At 39.6% G+C, this 14005-nt stretch overlaps 1 protein-coding gene across 4 annotated transcripts in view; it reads right to left on the bottom strand.

Moving 5' to 3' along the window:
* The window catches only part of LOC126292300 (uncharacterized), a 39651-nt gene extending 31568 nt beyond the window's left edge, over window positions 1-8083 (bottom strand). For all 4 annotated transcript variants that reach the window (XM_049986233.1, XM_049986235.1, XM_049986234.1 and 1 more), the window contains exons 1-2: window positions 7921-8083; window positions 7555-7656 (exon numbers count right to left, since the gene is read on the bottom strand). In XM_049986233.1, coding sequence (XP_049842190.1) covers window positions 7555-7656; window positions 7921-8052 — 234 coding nt within the window. In that variant the 5' untranslated portion in view covers window positions 8053-8083. The remainder of the gene's footprint in view (window positions 1-7554; window positions 7657-7920) is intronic.
* Between the last annotated feature and the right edge of the window lie 5922 nt (window positions 8084-14005).

Genomic DNA, 14005 nt, shown 5'->3' on the forward strand with positions numbered 1-14005 from the left:
TGAAAATCCCACCACGTAATAGATTAGATCTGTAATTTGTTTTGTGAATACAAGATCATTAAATCAGTCAGCATTCATCAAAAGATTTCAGAGGTTTACACATGTGAGTACTAAAATCCTAATGGTTAATTGCAGAATTATTCGCAACAAAGTGCCAGAGTTTGAAGCACTCATGAAAAGCAGCAAAGCTCAAACAATACTAGGTGCAGAAAGCTGGTTGAATTTGATAGCAGTGAGATTTTTGGGTAAAATTTACATGTATATCGAAAGGATAAGCTAATGGGAAATGGAAGTGGTGTATTCAGAAACTTAAATCCAGAGATAAAAACAGAAGCTGCTTGTGAGATCTTTGGGTAAGACACAGTATCAAGTGGGCACAAAATGGTAACTGGATCCTCCTATCGCCCACCAATCTCCTGATGGAACCGAAGACTTTACAGAAAACCTCAGTTTACTAGTAAGTTCCCCAATTGTACTGTAATCATCAGTGGAGGCGTTAATCATCCAACAATCACTTAGAACAATTACAGTTTTGTTTGTGGTAGGCATGATAAGACATCCAGTGTAACAATACTAAATGTGTCATATCTCAATGAGGAACTAGAAACTTACAGGGGCAGAGTATGTAGGGAGACTATAGCTCCATAGATTATAGTTAGAAGAAGGGCTAACTCAGACACAAATTCAGTGTAGAATCTGATGGAGATTTCATTGAGCCTTGAGTTTTGTTTGCACAAGTTTTAGTTTCTTCAGCTTCCTTCCCCCTTCGTGGTATACATCCACTGTAAAGAAACTTCTAAAGAAACAGACTACTGCACAGTAGGTGTAAAACAAAGCATAGTGCTATAGATAAAGAGGTGCTGAATGAAACACATTTGGCTGTCAAGAGAGCAATGTGTGTAGCCTTCAATGACTAACTGCCTGTTGGCTTCTGTCTCGGGTTCTTCGGCTGATGTTCATTTGATGATTTTTCTGACGTTTCACTAGAATGAGTGGCTGGCATTGTCAAAGTTTCACCCTCCATTGCTGGTGGTGGACTGGAGCTGAGCTTGTGGCCGCAGACTGTACCTGGTGCACCAACGCCAGAGGTCTTCTCTGGGGTCATTTCTAGTGCGGGTCTCTTGCTGCGCATGACGATCGTTTGGTGCAGCACAGGAAGCCAGGATCCTTTTACTTTGAGGCTGTCCCCTTTCTTGTTGAAGCTGTTCTCATGATTGTGTATTTCTACAGCTTCTCTGAACAAGCAGGTGTGGTAGTTGTTCTCTACAGCCAGAACTTCTGTGTTGGCGAATTTTACTACTGTGGCTGGTCTCACACAGCGTGTGCTCTGCCACACCCTATTTCCTCCACCTGCCCCAACCTGCAATGTTGTTTACGTTCTCTAATATTGGTGTTGATCGATCGTCCAGTCATTCCAATATAAGCTTTGCACACATGTGCAAGCTATGCGGTATATTCCTGGCATTTCTGATTTGTTACTTTGCCGAGTGTTTGGCTCTTTTATACTTTTAATGTCACTTGTGGAGTACCTGTGCTCTGTATTTCACGTATGAGGTGCCCTTTTCAAGCTTGGGTGGCGATTTGATAGTTTGTGCAGGTATTGGTTCGTGTGTGTTGGTTTTCCATACATGCTGTGTCCCAGGTTTTCACCATCCCTTGTGACCAGCACATCTAGAAATGGTAGATTTTTATCCTTCTCTACTTCCATAGTAAATTTTATGTTGGCATGGAGACTGTTCAAGTGTCTTAGGAAGTCACTGAGTTGTTCTTCACCATGGCTCCACACAACGAAGGTATCATCAGTGTACCTGTACCACACTTTAGGCTTACAAGATGCCACGGCCAGTGCCTGTGGTCCGAAGTGTTTCATGAAGAAGTTAGCCACCGCTGGACTCAGAAGACTACCCATGGCGACACCTTCCAGGTGCTCAAGAAACAACACCAAAGCTGATGAGGATGTCATTCAGCGTGCGAGTTTTAGTTTCTTCACCTTCTCCATGGAATGTCCTGAGTCCTTCATTGGGAAGCTGAAGAAACTAAAACTTGCACAATAAAAACTCAGGGCCCGATGAAATCTCCATCAGGTTCTAGACTGAATTTGTGGCCGAGTTAGCCCTTCTTCTAACTATAATCCATTGTAGGTCCCTTGAACAAAAAAAACATGGCCTGTTGTTGGAAAAAAACACAGGTCACACCAGTCTGTAAGAATGGCATTATACATGATTCACAAAATTACCATCCAATATCCTAGACAGTCATTTGTTGTAGAATCTTAGAACATATTCTGAGCTCAAACATAATGAGATATTTTGAACAGAATGACCACCTCAATGCCAACCAGCATCAATCACGTGAAACCCAACTCACTTTTCTCATGTGAGATACTGAAAGCTTTGGATCAAGGCAGTCAGGTGTATGCTGTGGTTCTTGATTTCCAAAAAGCATTTGACTCAGTACCACACCTATGCTTATTGTCAACAGTTCTATCATATGGCGTATCAAATGAACTTTGTGATTGCATTGAGGACTTGTTGGTGGGGAGGACACAGCACATTATCTTGGATCAAGAGTCACTGTCAGATGTAGAACTAACTTGGGTTGTGCCCCCAGGGAAGTGTGTTGCGACCTTGACGTTAATGTTGTAAATGAATGACCTTGCGGACAATATTAATAGTAATCTCAGATGTTTTGCAGATGATGCAGTTATCTATAATGAACTACTGTCTGAAACAAACTGCATAAATATTCAGACAGATCTTGTTAAGAATTCAAAGTGGTGCAAAGACTGTCAACTTTGTACACTATTCAAAAATGAAAAAACTTAGTATTCTATGACTATAATATCAAAAAGTGACTGTTGCAATCTGCCAATTCATATAAATACCTGTTGTAAGGATATGAAATGGTATGATCACATACGTTAAGTTTGGGTAAAACAGGTGGTAGACTTTGGTTTATTGGTAAAATACTGAGAAGTGCTGAAAGTCTACAAAGCAGATTGCTTACAAATAATTCATGCGATCCATTCTAGAATGCTGCTCAAGTGTGTGGGACCTGCATCAATAGAACTATATGGGGATATTGAATGTATATGTAGAAGAACAACACGAATGGTCACAGGTTTGTCTGACCCTTGGGAATGTGTCAGAGTGATGCAGGAGCAAACTGAACTTGTAGATAGACATAAACTATCCCGAGAAAGTCTATTAACAAAGTTTCCAGAACTGGCTTTAAATGAAGCATCTAGGAATATACTAAAACCCCCTCACATAAGGGTCATGAGGACAGGATTAGAATAAGTACAGCATGCACACAGCATTCAAATACTCATTCTTCTGAAGCTCCATCTCAGAACTGAATGGCCAGAAACCGTAATAACTGGTACAATGGAACATACCCTCTGCCATGCTCTTTGCGGTAGTTTGTGGAGTATAGATGTAGGTGTAAAAAATCAGATGAATGATTCAATGGTAATGGGATCGGTTTGGCAGTTCACTGAAGGTTGAAATCACGTGCACAATTGTGAATGAAATGGGCTGGTATTTTTTTTAAATGGTCAACTGTTTTTGCTACCCCCATGAACCATGGACCTTGCCGTTGGTGGGGAGGCTTGCGTGCCTCAGCGATACAGATGGCCGTACTGTAGGTGCAACCACAACGGAGGGGTGTCTGTTGAGAGGCCAGACAAACGTGTGATTCCTGAAGAGGGGCAGCAGCCTTTTCAGTAGTTCCAGGGGCAACAGTCTGGATGGTTGACTGATCTGGCCTTGCAACACTAACCAAAACGGCCTTGCTGTGCTGGTACTGCGAACGGCTGAAAGCACGGGGAAACTACAGCCATAATTTTTTCCCGAGGGCATGCAGCTTTACTTTATGATTAAATGATGATGGCGTCCTCTTAGGTAAAATATTCCAGAGGTAAAATAGTCCCCCATTCGGATCTCCTGGCGGGGACTACTCAAGAGGACGTTGTTATCAAGAGATAGAAAACCGGCGTTCTACGGATCGTAGTGTGGAATGTTAGATCCCTTAATCAGGAAGGTAGGTTAGAAAATTTAAAAAGGGAAATGGATAGGCTAAAGTTAGATATAGTGGGAATTAGTGAAGATCGGTGGCAGGAGGAACAAGACTTTTGGCGAGCTGAATACAGGGTTATTAATACAAAATCAAATAGGGGTAATGCAGGAGTAGGTTTAATAATGAATAAAAAAATAGGAGTGTGGGTAAGCTACTACCAACAGCACAGTGAACGCATTATTGTGGCCAAGATAGAAACGAAGCCCACACCTACTACTGTACTACAAGTTTATATGCCAACTAGCTCTGCAGATGACGAAGAAATTGAAGAAATGTATGATGAAATACAAGAAATTATTCAGATAGTGAAGGGTGATGAAAATTTAATAGTCATGGGTGACTGGAATTCGGTAGTAGGAAAAGGAAGAGAAGGAAACGTAGTAGTTGAATATGGATTGGGGGTAAGTTATGAAAGAGGAAGCCGCCTGGTAGAATTTTGCACAGAGCACAGCTTAATCATAGGTAACACTTGGTTTAAGAATCGTGAAAGAAGGTTGTATACATGGAAGAACCCTGGAGATACTAAAAGGTATTAGATAGATTATATAATGGTAAGACAGAGATTTAAGAACCAGGTTTTAAATTGTAAGACATTTCCAGGGGCAGATGTGGACTCTGACCAAAATCTATTGGTTATGACCTGTAGATTAAAACTGAAGAAACTGCAAAAAGGTGGGAATTTAAGGAGATGGGACCTGGATAAACTGAAAGAACCAGAGGTTGTACAGAGTTTCAGGGAGAGCATAAGGGAGCAATTGACAGGAATGGGGGAAAGAAATACAGTAGAAGAAGAATGGATAGCTTTGAGGGATGAAGTAGTGAAGGCAGCAGAGGATCAAGTAGGTAAAAAGACAAGGGCTAGTAGAAATCCTTGGGTGACAGAAGAAATACTGAATTTAATTGATGAAAGGAGAAAATATAAAAATGCAGTAAATGAAGCAGGCAAACAGGAATACAGACGTCTCAAAAATGAGATCGACAGAAGTGCAAAATGGCTAAGCAGGGATTGCTAAAGGACAAATGTAAGGATGTAGAGGCTTATCTCACTAGGGGTAAGATAGATACTGCCTACAGGAAAATTAAAGAGACCTTTGGAGAAAAGAGAACCACTTGTATGAACATCAAGAGCTCGGACGGAATCCCAGTTGTAAGCAAAGAAGATAAAGCAGAAAGGTGGAAGGAGTATGTAGAGGGTCTATACAAGGGCAATATACTTGAGGACAATATTATGGAATTGGAAGAGGACGTAGATGAAGATGAAATGGGAGATACGATACTGCGTGAAGAGTTTGACAGAGCACTGAGAGACCTGAGTCGAAACAAGGCCCCCGGAGTAGGCAACATTCCATTAGAACTACTGACGGCCTTGGGAGAGCCAGTCCTTACAAAACTCTACGATCTGGTGAGCAAGATGTATGAGACAGGTGAAATACCCTCAGACTTCAAGAAGAATATAATAATTCCAATACCAAAGAAAGCAGGTGTTGACAGATGTGAAAATTACCGAACTATCAGTTGCAAAATACTAACACGAATTCTTTACAGACGAATGGAAAAACTAGTAGAAGCTGACCCCGGGGAAGATCAGTTTGGCTTCCGTAGAAATGTTGGAACACGTGAGGCAATACTGACCCTACGTCTTATCTTAGAAGAAAGATTAAGGAAAGGCAAACCTACATTTCTAGCATATCTAGACTTAGAGAAATCTTTTGACAATGTTGACTGGAATACTCTCTTTCAAATTCTAAAGGTGGCAGGGGTAAAATACAGGGAGTGAAAGGCTATTTACAATTTGTACAGAAACCAGTTGGCAGTTATAATAGTCGAGGGGCATGAAAAGGAAGTAGCAGTTGGGAAGGGAGTGAGACAGGGTTGTAGCCTGTCCCCGATGTTATTCAATCTGTATATTGAGCAAGCAGTAAAGGAAACAAAAGAAAAATTCAGAGTAGGTATTAAAGTCCATGGAGAAGAAATAAAAACGTTGAGGTTCACCGATGACATTGTAATTCTGTCAGAGACAGCAAAGGACTTGGAAGAGCAGTTGAATGGGAGAAGAGGAGTTTGTGGCACAACTTGACAAGAAGATGGGGCTGGTTGGTAGGACAAGTTCTGAGGCATCAAGGGATCACAAATTTAGCATTGGAGGGCAGCGTGGAGGGTAAAAATTGTAAAGGGAGACCAAGAGATGAATACAGTAAGCAGATTCAGAAGGACGTAGGTTGCAGTAGGTACTGGGAGATGAAGAAGCTTGCACAGGATAGAGTAGCATGGAGAGCTGCATCAAACCAGTCTCAGGACTGAAGACAACAAAAACAACAACAACAACAGCTTTGTGCAGTTGAAGGAAAACCATTGACAGTATCCACTGACAGAAGGTGGTGGGGGAACCTCTGCCTGAACAGGCCATGAACATGAAGACCCAACAGTACTAACCAGCCACCATGTCATCCTCAGCCCACAGGTGATGCTGGATGCGGATATGGAGAGGCATGTGGTCAGCACACCACCCTACTGGCCGTGTATCAGTTTACGAAATCGAATCTTTCTAAGAACGTATCTCACATTTCACAATGACCTGTTCATGAAACTGTTTCTGAAAAACTAAATTTTGGAAAATTGTGTTTCTTGTGTAGAAAAAAAACCTTATAATGTCAGAGCAGTGCTCGTGATTTTTTGACATGTAACAACAAAGACAGTGATGATTTTCTAAGCAAGCAGTGACAAGAGAAGGGACTTTGTTTGCTTATGAAACCCCTCACAATCAAACAATGGAATGGGGGAGGGCGGTCACTGCATCACGGGTAAAGTCTTAAAACAAGCAAATTGTGACACCTCTAAAAGTTATGATCACAGCCTTTTGGGATGGACATGGTATTCTACAGGTGCGTTTTTCTACCAAAAGGTGGGATAATCATTGCGAATGTTTACTGTGATAAGCTTATGAAATGTGTCATGCAGTACAGAAAGAACCATAGAAAGCTCACTAATGGTACTGTTTCATTTCACACTGTGAACAATGACAACTCTTACTGCACTTTGGCTGGAGCCAGACTGAACATCCTCCATATAACCCTCACCCCACCCCTAGCAATTTCACTTTTTCTGTGCTTGACAGTGTTCTTTGGAGGTAAAAAAATTCAACAATGATGACAAACTCCAAGAACATATTACCACACATTGGCATCATCCTATGAGGAAAACTACAAAACTTGTGCCATACTATGACAATTGTCTACAAAATGGTATGAGCTATGTAGAAAGACAGTTTGGATTCATAGCTTTTCCCACTAAATAGTTTTTCCATTTGTGTTCTTGTCTTTTGTTTACTACCAAATGGAACTCATTTTCTGGATGCACCAAATAATAATAATAATAATAATAATAATAATAATAATAATAACAATAATGATAATAATAATAATAATAAAGGCAATAACAACAACAACAAAACAACAGTAGTGTCATGCATATAGTTACCAGCCAATCTGGAGGGACAGGAATTTCAGGCATTTGTATTTCAATTCCAAGCACACATCTGATAACCATCTGGAGATTATCCAAAACAGCTGTGCTTAGGTGCTAAAACAAGAAAAGAGAACAGCAGTCAGTTTCATCCCTAATATTCACCTTGCATCAGAATTTATCAGGTGTCAAATTACTTAAAAAAAAGACCTTCAAAACTTCTGTTAACCTCTCTTTTGGATAATTATTTGACACACTGTACCATAAAAACCTGTTTACAAACTGCTAAAAAAGTTGCAAATTCAACAGAAAAATAGCTTAAGTTTTAATCACCATAAAACTGTTCGATGTAACTACTACCAGTCCAATGGAAAATGTTACCTGAAACATATTTTCTGCGGACTTTCCCTGCAATGTTTCACACACAGAGGAAAGTGGAACACCTAAGGCAGTTCTTGCCCAAACTCTTCCATTCACAGTGCACGTCACAAGCTGCACTCCACAATCAGACATCACTGCTTGTCAATGCGTAAGACTACTTCTTAGCCGCAGGACCTTGTAAGAAGCTCTGTATAAGATAAAATACATTAATGTGTATAATGGCATTACAATGTTGAAATCTTATTACCCTCACAGTCTACAATAGTCAGCAAACACAAATGAATAACTACTCAGTTTTAAGGACCTCATTCAGCAGCCTACAAATAAAACCTCTTTTCTGGTGTTAAATTATAAAACTCACACAAGACATATTCAACTAAAGTTATGATAGTTACAAGAGGTGAGGGTTCGACCTAATTTTTTGAGAGAGAGTTTTTATTTCACTGGCACAATCCAATGGAAGACAAACGGCAGTAACAAAGTCTAACTCAGGGGTTCCCACACTTTTTCTCTGACAGAAGTCTTTAGAATCCTAGCACTTTGATGGCACATTGTTTGTGCTGAAGGTTAATAAATTTTTTTAAAAAAAGAATAAATTTTGTTTTATTTACTGATTGTTTCAATTTTGAAAAAGTTACAACTGATTTCGTCAGAAACACAAAATTCCATGTTCTAAATAGTTTTTCTTGGATCAATTATTCAATTCCCACGAAACACCAAAATTCCGCAGAACACAGTTTGGGAAACCTTGGGCTAAACTAATGCAACAGATTTCAAGCTTGGATGTATGCCTTTCATTTAGCATCTGAGGATGTTCCTCTTCTCACAGCCATGGTATTTCAGTGGATCAGTAACACTGAAATATAAACAGAATTGTCTTCTGTGCGGACGTTTGTCCATATATCTAGCAACAACTGCTACTAAAGGAAATGCATTGACCGGTATTTCAAAGAGCCTATGCAACAAACACTTTCTAACAGGAAAACTGAAGTTAGTAGAAATCATGCTTCTAACCAAGGAATAGTAGTAGGTTCAGTACTAGAAGTAGTGTGGGCGTATGCATCCGGTACATTCAATGTAAGATCAAAATCAGTATTCAATGTGGTATTGAAATATCGCTATACTAATTTCATACAGAAATAGCGCTTTCCTTGACAGTGCTGCTGATCTAACAAATGTGAAAGGTGCACACTTCATTTTCAGTAAGAGGCCACAGCACCATGCATGCACTTGAGGAGTCTAGAAAACAACTGCATTTAGTACATTGAATGCATCCCTTCTTGAACTTCTCAGAGACATAAACTTCTCCTGCTACACAATTAAAGATTACATAGAAGATTCAGAACAGTGGTTAACAATGAAAGGGAATGACAAGAGCACCCTCTCACATTATAATATCTGGTAGGGTTGTAGGTTGTTTGGAGGAAGAGACCAAACATCGAGGTCATCGGTCTCATCGGATTAGGAAAGGACGGGGAAGGAAGTCGGCCGTGCCCTTTCAGAGGAACCATCCCGGCATTTGCCTGGAGGAATTTAGGGAAATCACGGAAAACCTAAATCAGGATGGTCGGACACGGGATTGAACCGTTGTCCTCCGGAATGCGAGTCCAGTGTGCTAACCATTGCGCCACCTCGCTCAGTATAATATCGGGTGGTTATAATTAAAGTGCGATTCCTCACACAGGTTCAATGTACGCTGTAATTATTGTATGGCTGCAAAAATTGGTAAATATGCTAATGTATGTATATGGAACCAATTTATGCTGGTGGGCGATTGTTACATTTATGGCCACCAGGTGCAAATCTGGTGCTGTATGCAGTTTGAGTGGCAGTATGACATCCTTGCTGTCATTTGACAAGCTATAATATGAGTGAACAGGAAGCTATCAAGAACAGAGACCATGTGCTGCTAGTGAAACTGTTTTATGTGAATGGCAGCAATTACAGTGTTGCATTGAGAGAGTATCACTGAGTGAAAGGTGTTAGGAGAGGCCAGATTACATTAAATGGTTTAAGAAATATGATAATGAAATTCAAAAATACAGGTCGGCTTGGGTAGTACACGGAAGAGGAAGGCATCCTATCCTGGGGGAAGTTATTGACAAGGTTACTGTTGCTGTAACTGACCACGCAGCACGTGCCCCCAATACAGCTAATTTTTGTGCAGTGTTGTAAGAATTGTCCTTCTCAGGGTCAAAAGTACAGAAAGTTCTGCAGGCTGTATTACAATGATACCTGTACAAGATCCGGCAAGATGCAGAAATTCAAACCTCATGATCAACAGCAACTTCTGACATTGCTCTTTGGTTTCCAGCACAAACGAAAGTTTAAGTGTGGCCCGGCAATATTCTATCGAGTAACAAGGCACATTTTACACAACACGGTGCACCGAATACATAAAACTGCAAAATTAGCGGCACTGTTAAATCGTATATCATACACAAAGAACTACTGCACTCGCTTTATGTGACTGTGTTGTGTGGATTCACAAGCATCTTTATTCTTGGTCTGCTTTTCTTTGAAGAGAATATAACTAGAGGGCTTGTCAGGTGTACCGTAATGTTTGCACATTATTGAGACCTCGTTTTACTGCACGATTCCTGATTTGAAAGAGCACAACTGTATTGAAACAACTGTTTTCAGGCAATATGGGGCTACACAGCACATCGCTAGAACAGTGAAAAATCTGCTTAATGCAACCTTCCAAAAATGTGTTTTCTCCAAAGGTTTTAGATGCATGGCCTGCCAGATCAGGTGATGCGAATCCATGTGATTTTTGGCTCTGCGAGTACCTACCATAAAAGAATGTGTTTACCACAGACACGTTCGAACCCTACCTGATCTGAAGGCCTGTATATAGGGAATACGTTACTCAGATCTCACTAAAACAGCTGTGGGCAACTGCTGTACAGATGCAACATCCTGTCAACGTCTCCAGTGCTCATATTGAATAAGTTCTGTAACCAGAAGTTAGTAATAAACATCAACATTGTGTGTTTCTCATTCATTTGAACTTTTCCACCCGTGTACCGCTCCTAATTCATTACATACAGAAACATTTATGTACATCTTTCTTGCATTCACAGTGCCAGATTTGCACTGGGTGGACAAAACTGGAACTGTTTAATTTCCCAGAATAAATTGGTTCCACATTAGCCCATTAAAGTACCTACCAAGTTTTGGTGCTATGCGATAACTACAGCCCCCACTGTACCTCTTGAGAGCAGCTGCACTTCAACTATAGCCACCTGGTATGTGATCACAATGTAATGCTTTTAAAAGCAAATGCGTCAAGGATACTAATGTCTTGTCATTCTCCTGAGCTCAACATCTCATTATCAGTGGAGGGTGCTGACTGGACTCAATTTACCAGACGGACTGACGGGAGGACCTGTAGACATGCACATTTTTGGTCTGGGAGTCACCATTAGGTGTCCATAGTATGTACAGTGCAAAACTATGTTTTGTATTATAAGTTATCTGGTGCAAATTGTTTATGATAAAAAGCACACGGTACAACAGGGACCAGAGAACAAGGCACTGCTGTCATTAAGACACTGACCTCATATTCTGGGAGACAGAGTTTCTCTGTCTCGCCATCCTAATTTAGATTTTCCTAAATTATTTCAGGCAAAAGCCAGGATGGTTCCTTCAGCAAGGCCGCAACTGACCACCTGTCCTATCCTCGTGACACATACTTTTATCCTGGATGTGTGTGTATATTAGAGTTATTTATTTTCAATGTACTGTGATAACAAATCTTACATCACCGTGAGATGACCCCTAGGTGAATAAATACATCAGTTCCAAAGACAGCCTGCACTGGATCTTGTCCGACACAACTACATACTGCCATTCGAGTCAAACATACTTCTATCATTTTTTGATGTGCCTTTAATTTAGACATCTCATAAATGTCACATTAATTCTTCCCCCACCCGAAAGCAACCACCTTCAGTAACTTTGCATACGCAAATTGAAAGAGAATATTTATTCAGAATGGTATTACAATGCGTTACTTACGCACATCACCAATATTGAAAGTAAAATTAAGCCCAGTACAATAAAGACATGAAATTCCACTGAGGTTTAATCATTTTTTGTACATGCCAAATGTGCTCTATTCTCTCTTGCACTTTGTGGAAAAATTAACTGCAAGGTGGCAGTCTGGTGGAGCCTTTTGAAAAAAGTAAACTTATTTTGTGCAGATGTAACAAAGTTGGAATTTTGTAGTTCATGTGAGCACATAAAATACGTATTCACGTGGAAGTTGCCTATTATTGCTGAACCAGTTAGCTTAGAATTTTATATTACAGAAGCAAAAAAGGACTCAGTATTATTACTTTGTCACTGAAGTGACCTAACAAATCAATGGCTTTCAATTAAAAAAAAAAAAAAAAAAATGACAAACACCTGTGCAGTGAATTCATCATAAGATAGTTATTGATTATTAAAATGGCATGTTACAGTTTATATATCAACCATTCAACTCAACTGCAATAGTTCATGCGTATCCATGATAAGTGGTGCAAATGTGGAGCAACAAAAGGATTCATGAATTGTGTGTCTAACACAATACTTGATCAAAAACATCTCAAGACTTGTAGAAGGGGGGTGAAGTAAAAAAAAGGAGGCAATAGAATCATTTCTTTTTGAGAGGGTTCAAATGACACAATTAATTAAAGTCTCCCTCTTTCTTTCTTTCCTTCCTTCCTTCCTTACCACTTGACTGCCTGCCTTGCTTCCTCCTCACCATACAGCCCCTGTAACATTATTCACGGTATGAGACTATTTCCATAGTTTTTGTATTGTCTCTATGTGGGTTGCTAAACAATGTGAACAACCCAATATAAACACCTCATTTCCAAACTTTGGTTCCAATCTTTCTATACTGAAATTACACAATCTTTTTTTTAATAACTGCATTTTTGACACTATTCTGAGCAGACAGAATGCATGTGATACGCATCCTGTTACGTCACGACACCAATCCAAAGTGAACTCCATTAAAAATACATAAATAAAGGTTCTAGTAGAGATATTACTGTCAAATGTCCTCTAAAGAAGACAAATGAAAAGGAGAGACTCTTGTGGAACACAGGAGTGTTTGTAACGTGGTGTACCAACAAATGAAAATGTGTAATGCAGTCCCACGAGTTCATGTTTATCCACTTTCCTGTCAAAGGCAGTGTTTATTCATGGAGAATAGCAGAGGTCAAGTACATTTCAAACAGTAGTCTTTCAGCTGAGAAGCATGGCACAAGTTATGTAATTGTAAAGGTAGCTCTACCATCATTCCCATAATCTTGTGGTTACACAAAATGTCATCATGACTATATTTAAAAATGTTGAAGTTTATATGATTGGCATAAAGAAGAAACCATGTTTCTTTATTGCCTATATGACTAAAATTTTTGATGTTCATTGTGCTGTCATGCATCATGGGCCGTCTTAAGAACCTAAAAGAAGTAAAATTTATTATCCTTCTCCAGTATCTCTAAGGCAATGGATCAGTTTCTTTGTGGATGGTATATAATCACACTGATGTAAATGCTTCAATCCCCGAGAGAACTCGGGTTTATTTATTTTTGGCCACAATGGCTATGTTTGTGAACTGTGACTGTGTAGTATAATTATTTATTTGTAATTTCTGCTACCAATCACTTTTTTATTTTATGTTCAATCTAATATAATACAATGCATTTTGGACATTTCTATTCATCAACAGGCGTTTATACAGACATATATACAGAGAAATGTAACTTACAAATAAATTGTCTTAAACTAAATTAACCTAGAACTCTTTGTCCATAGTGGCTGGTGTGGCATTGACATTGATTTCTGGCCATTCACTGTCTCCACCCCCCCCCCCCCCCCCCCACCTCCCAAATGGCACTATATGATGTACAAACAGTTCTAAGTCAATGTAATTTAAGACAATTTATTTTTAAGTAACATTTTTCTGTTTGTATAAACACTGGTTGATGAACAGAACATGTTCGAAACGTGTTGTATTACGTTAGATTAAACATAAAAATAAATAAAAAAGTGATTGGTAGCAGAAATTACAGTTAAATAATTAGGA

The sequence above is a fragment of the Schistocerca gregaria genome, chromosome 9 (genome assembly GCF_023897955.1).
Source record: "Schistocerca gregaria isolate iqSchGreg1 chromosome 9, iqSchGreg1.2, whole genome shotgun sequence".
Taxonomy (NCBI): Eukaryota; Metazoa; Arthropoda; class Insecta; order Orthoptera; family Acrididae; genus Schistocerca; species Schistocerca gregaria.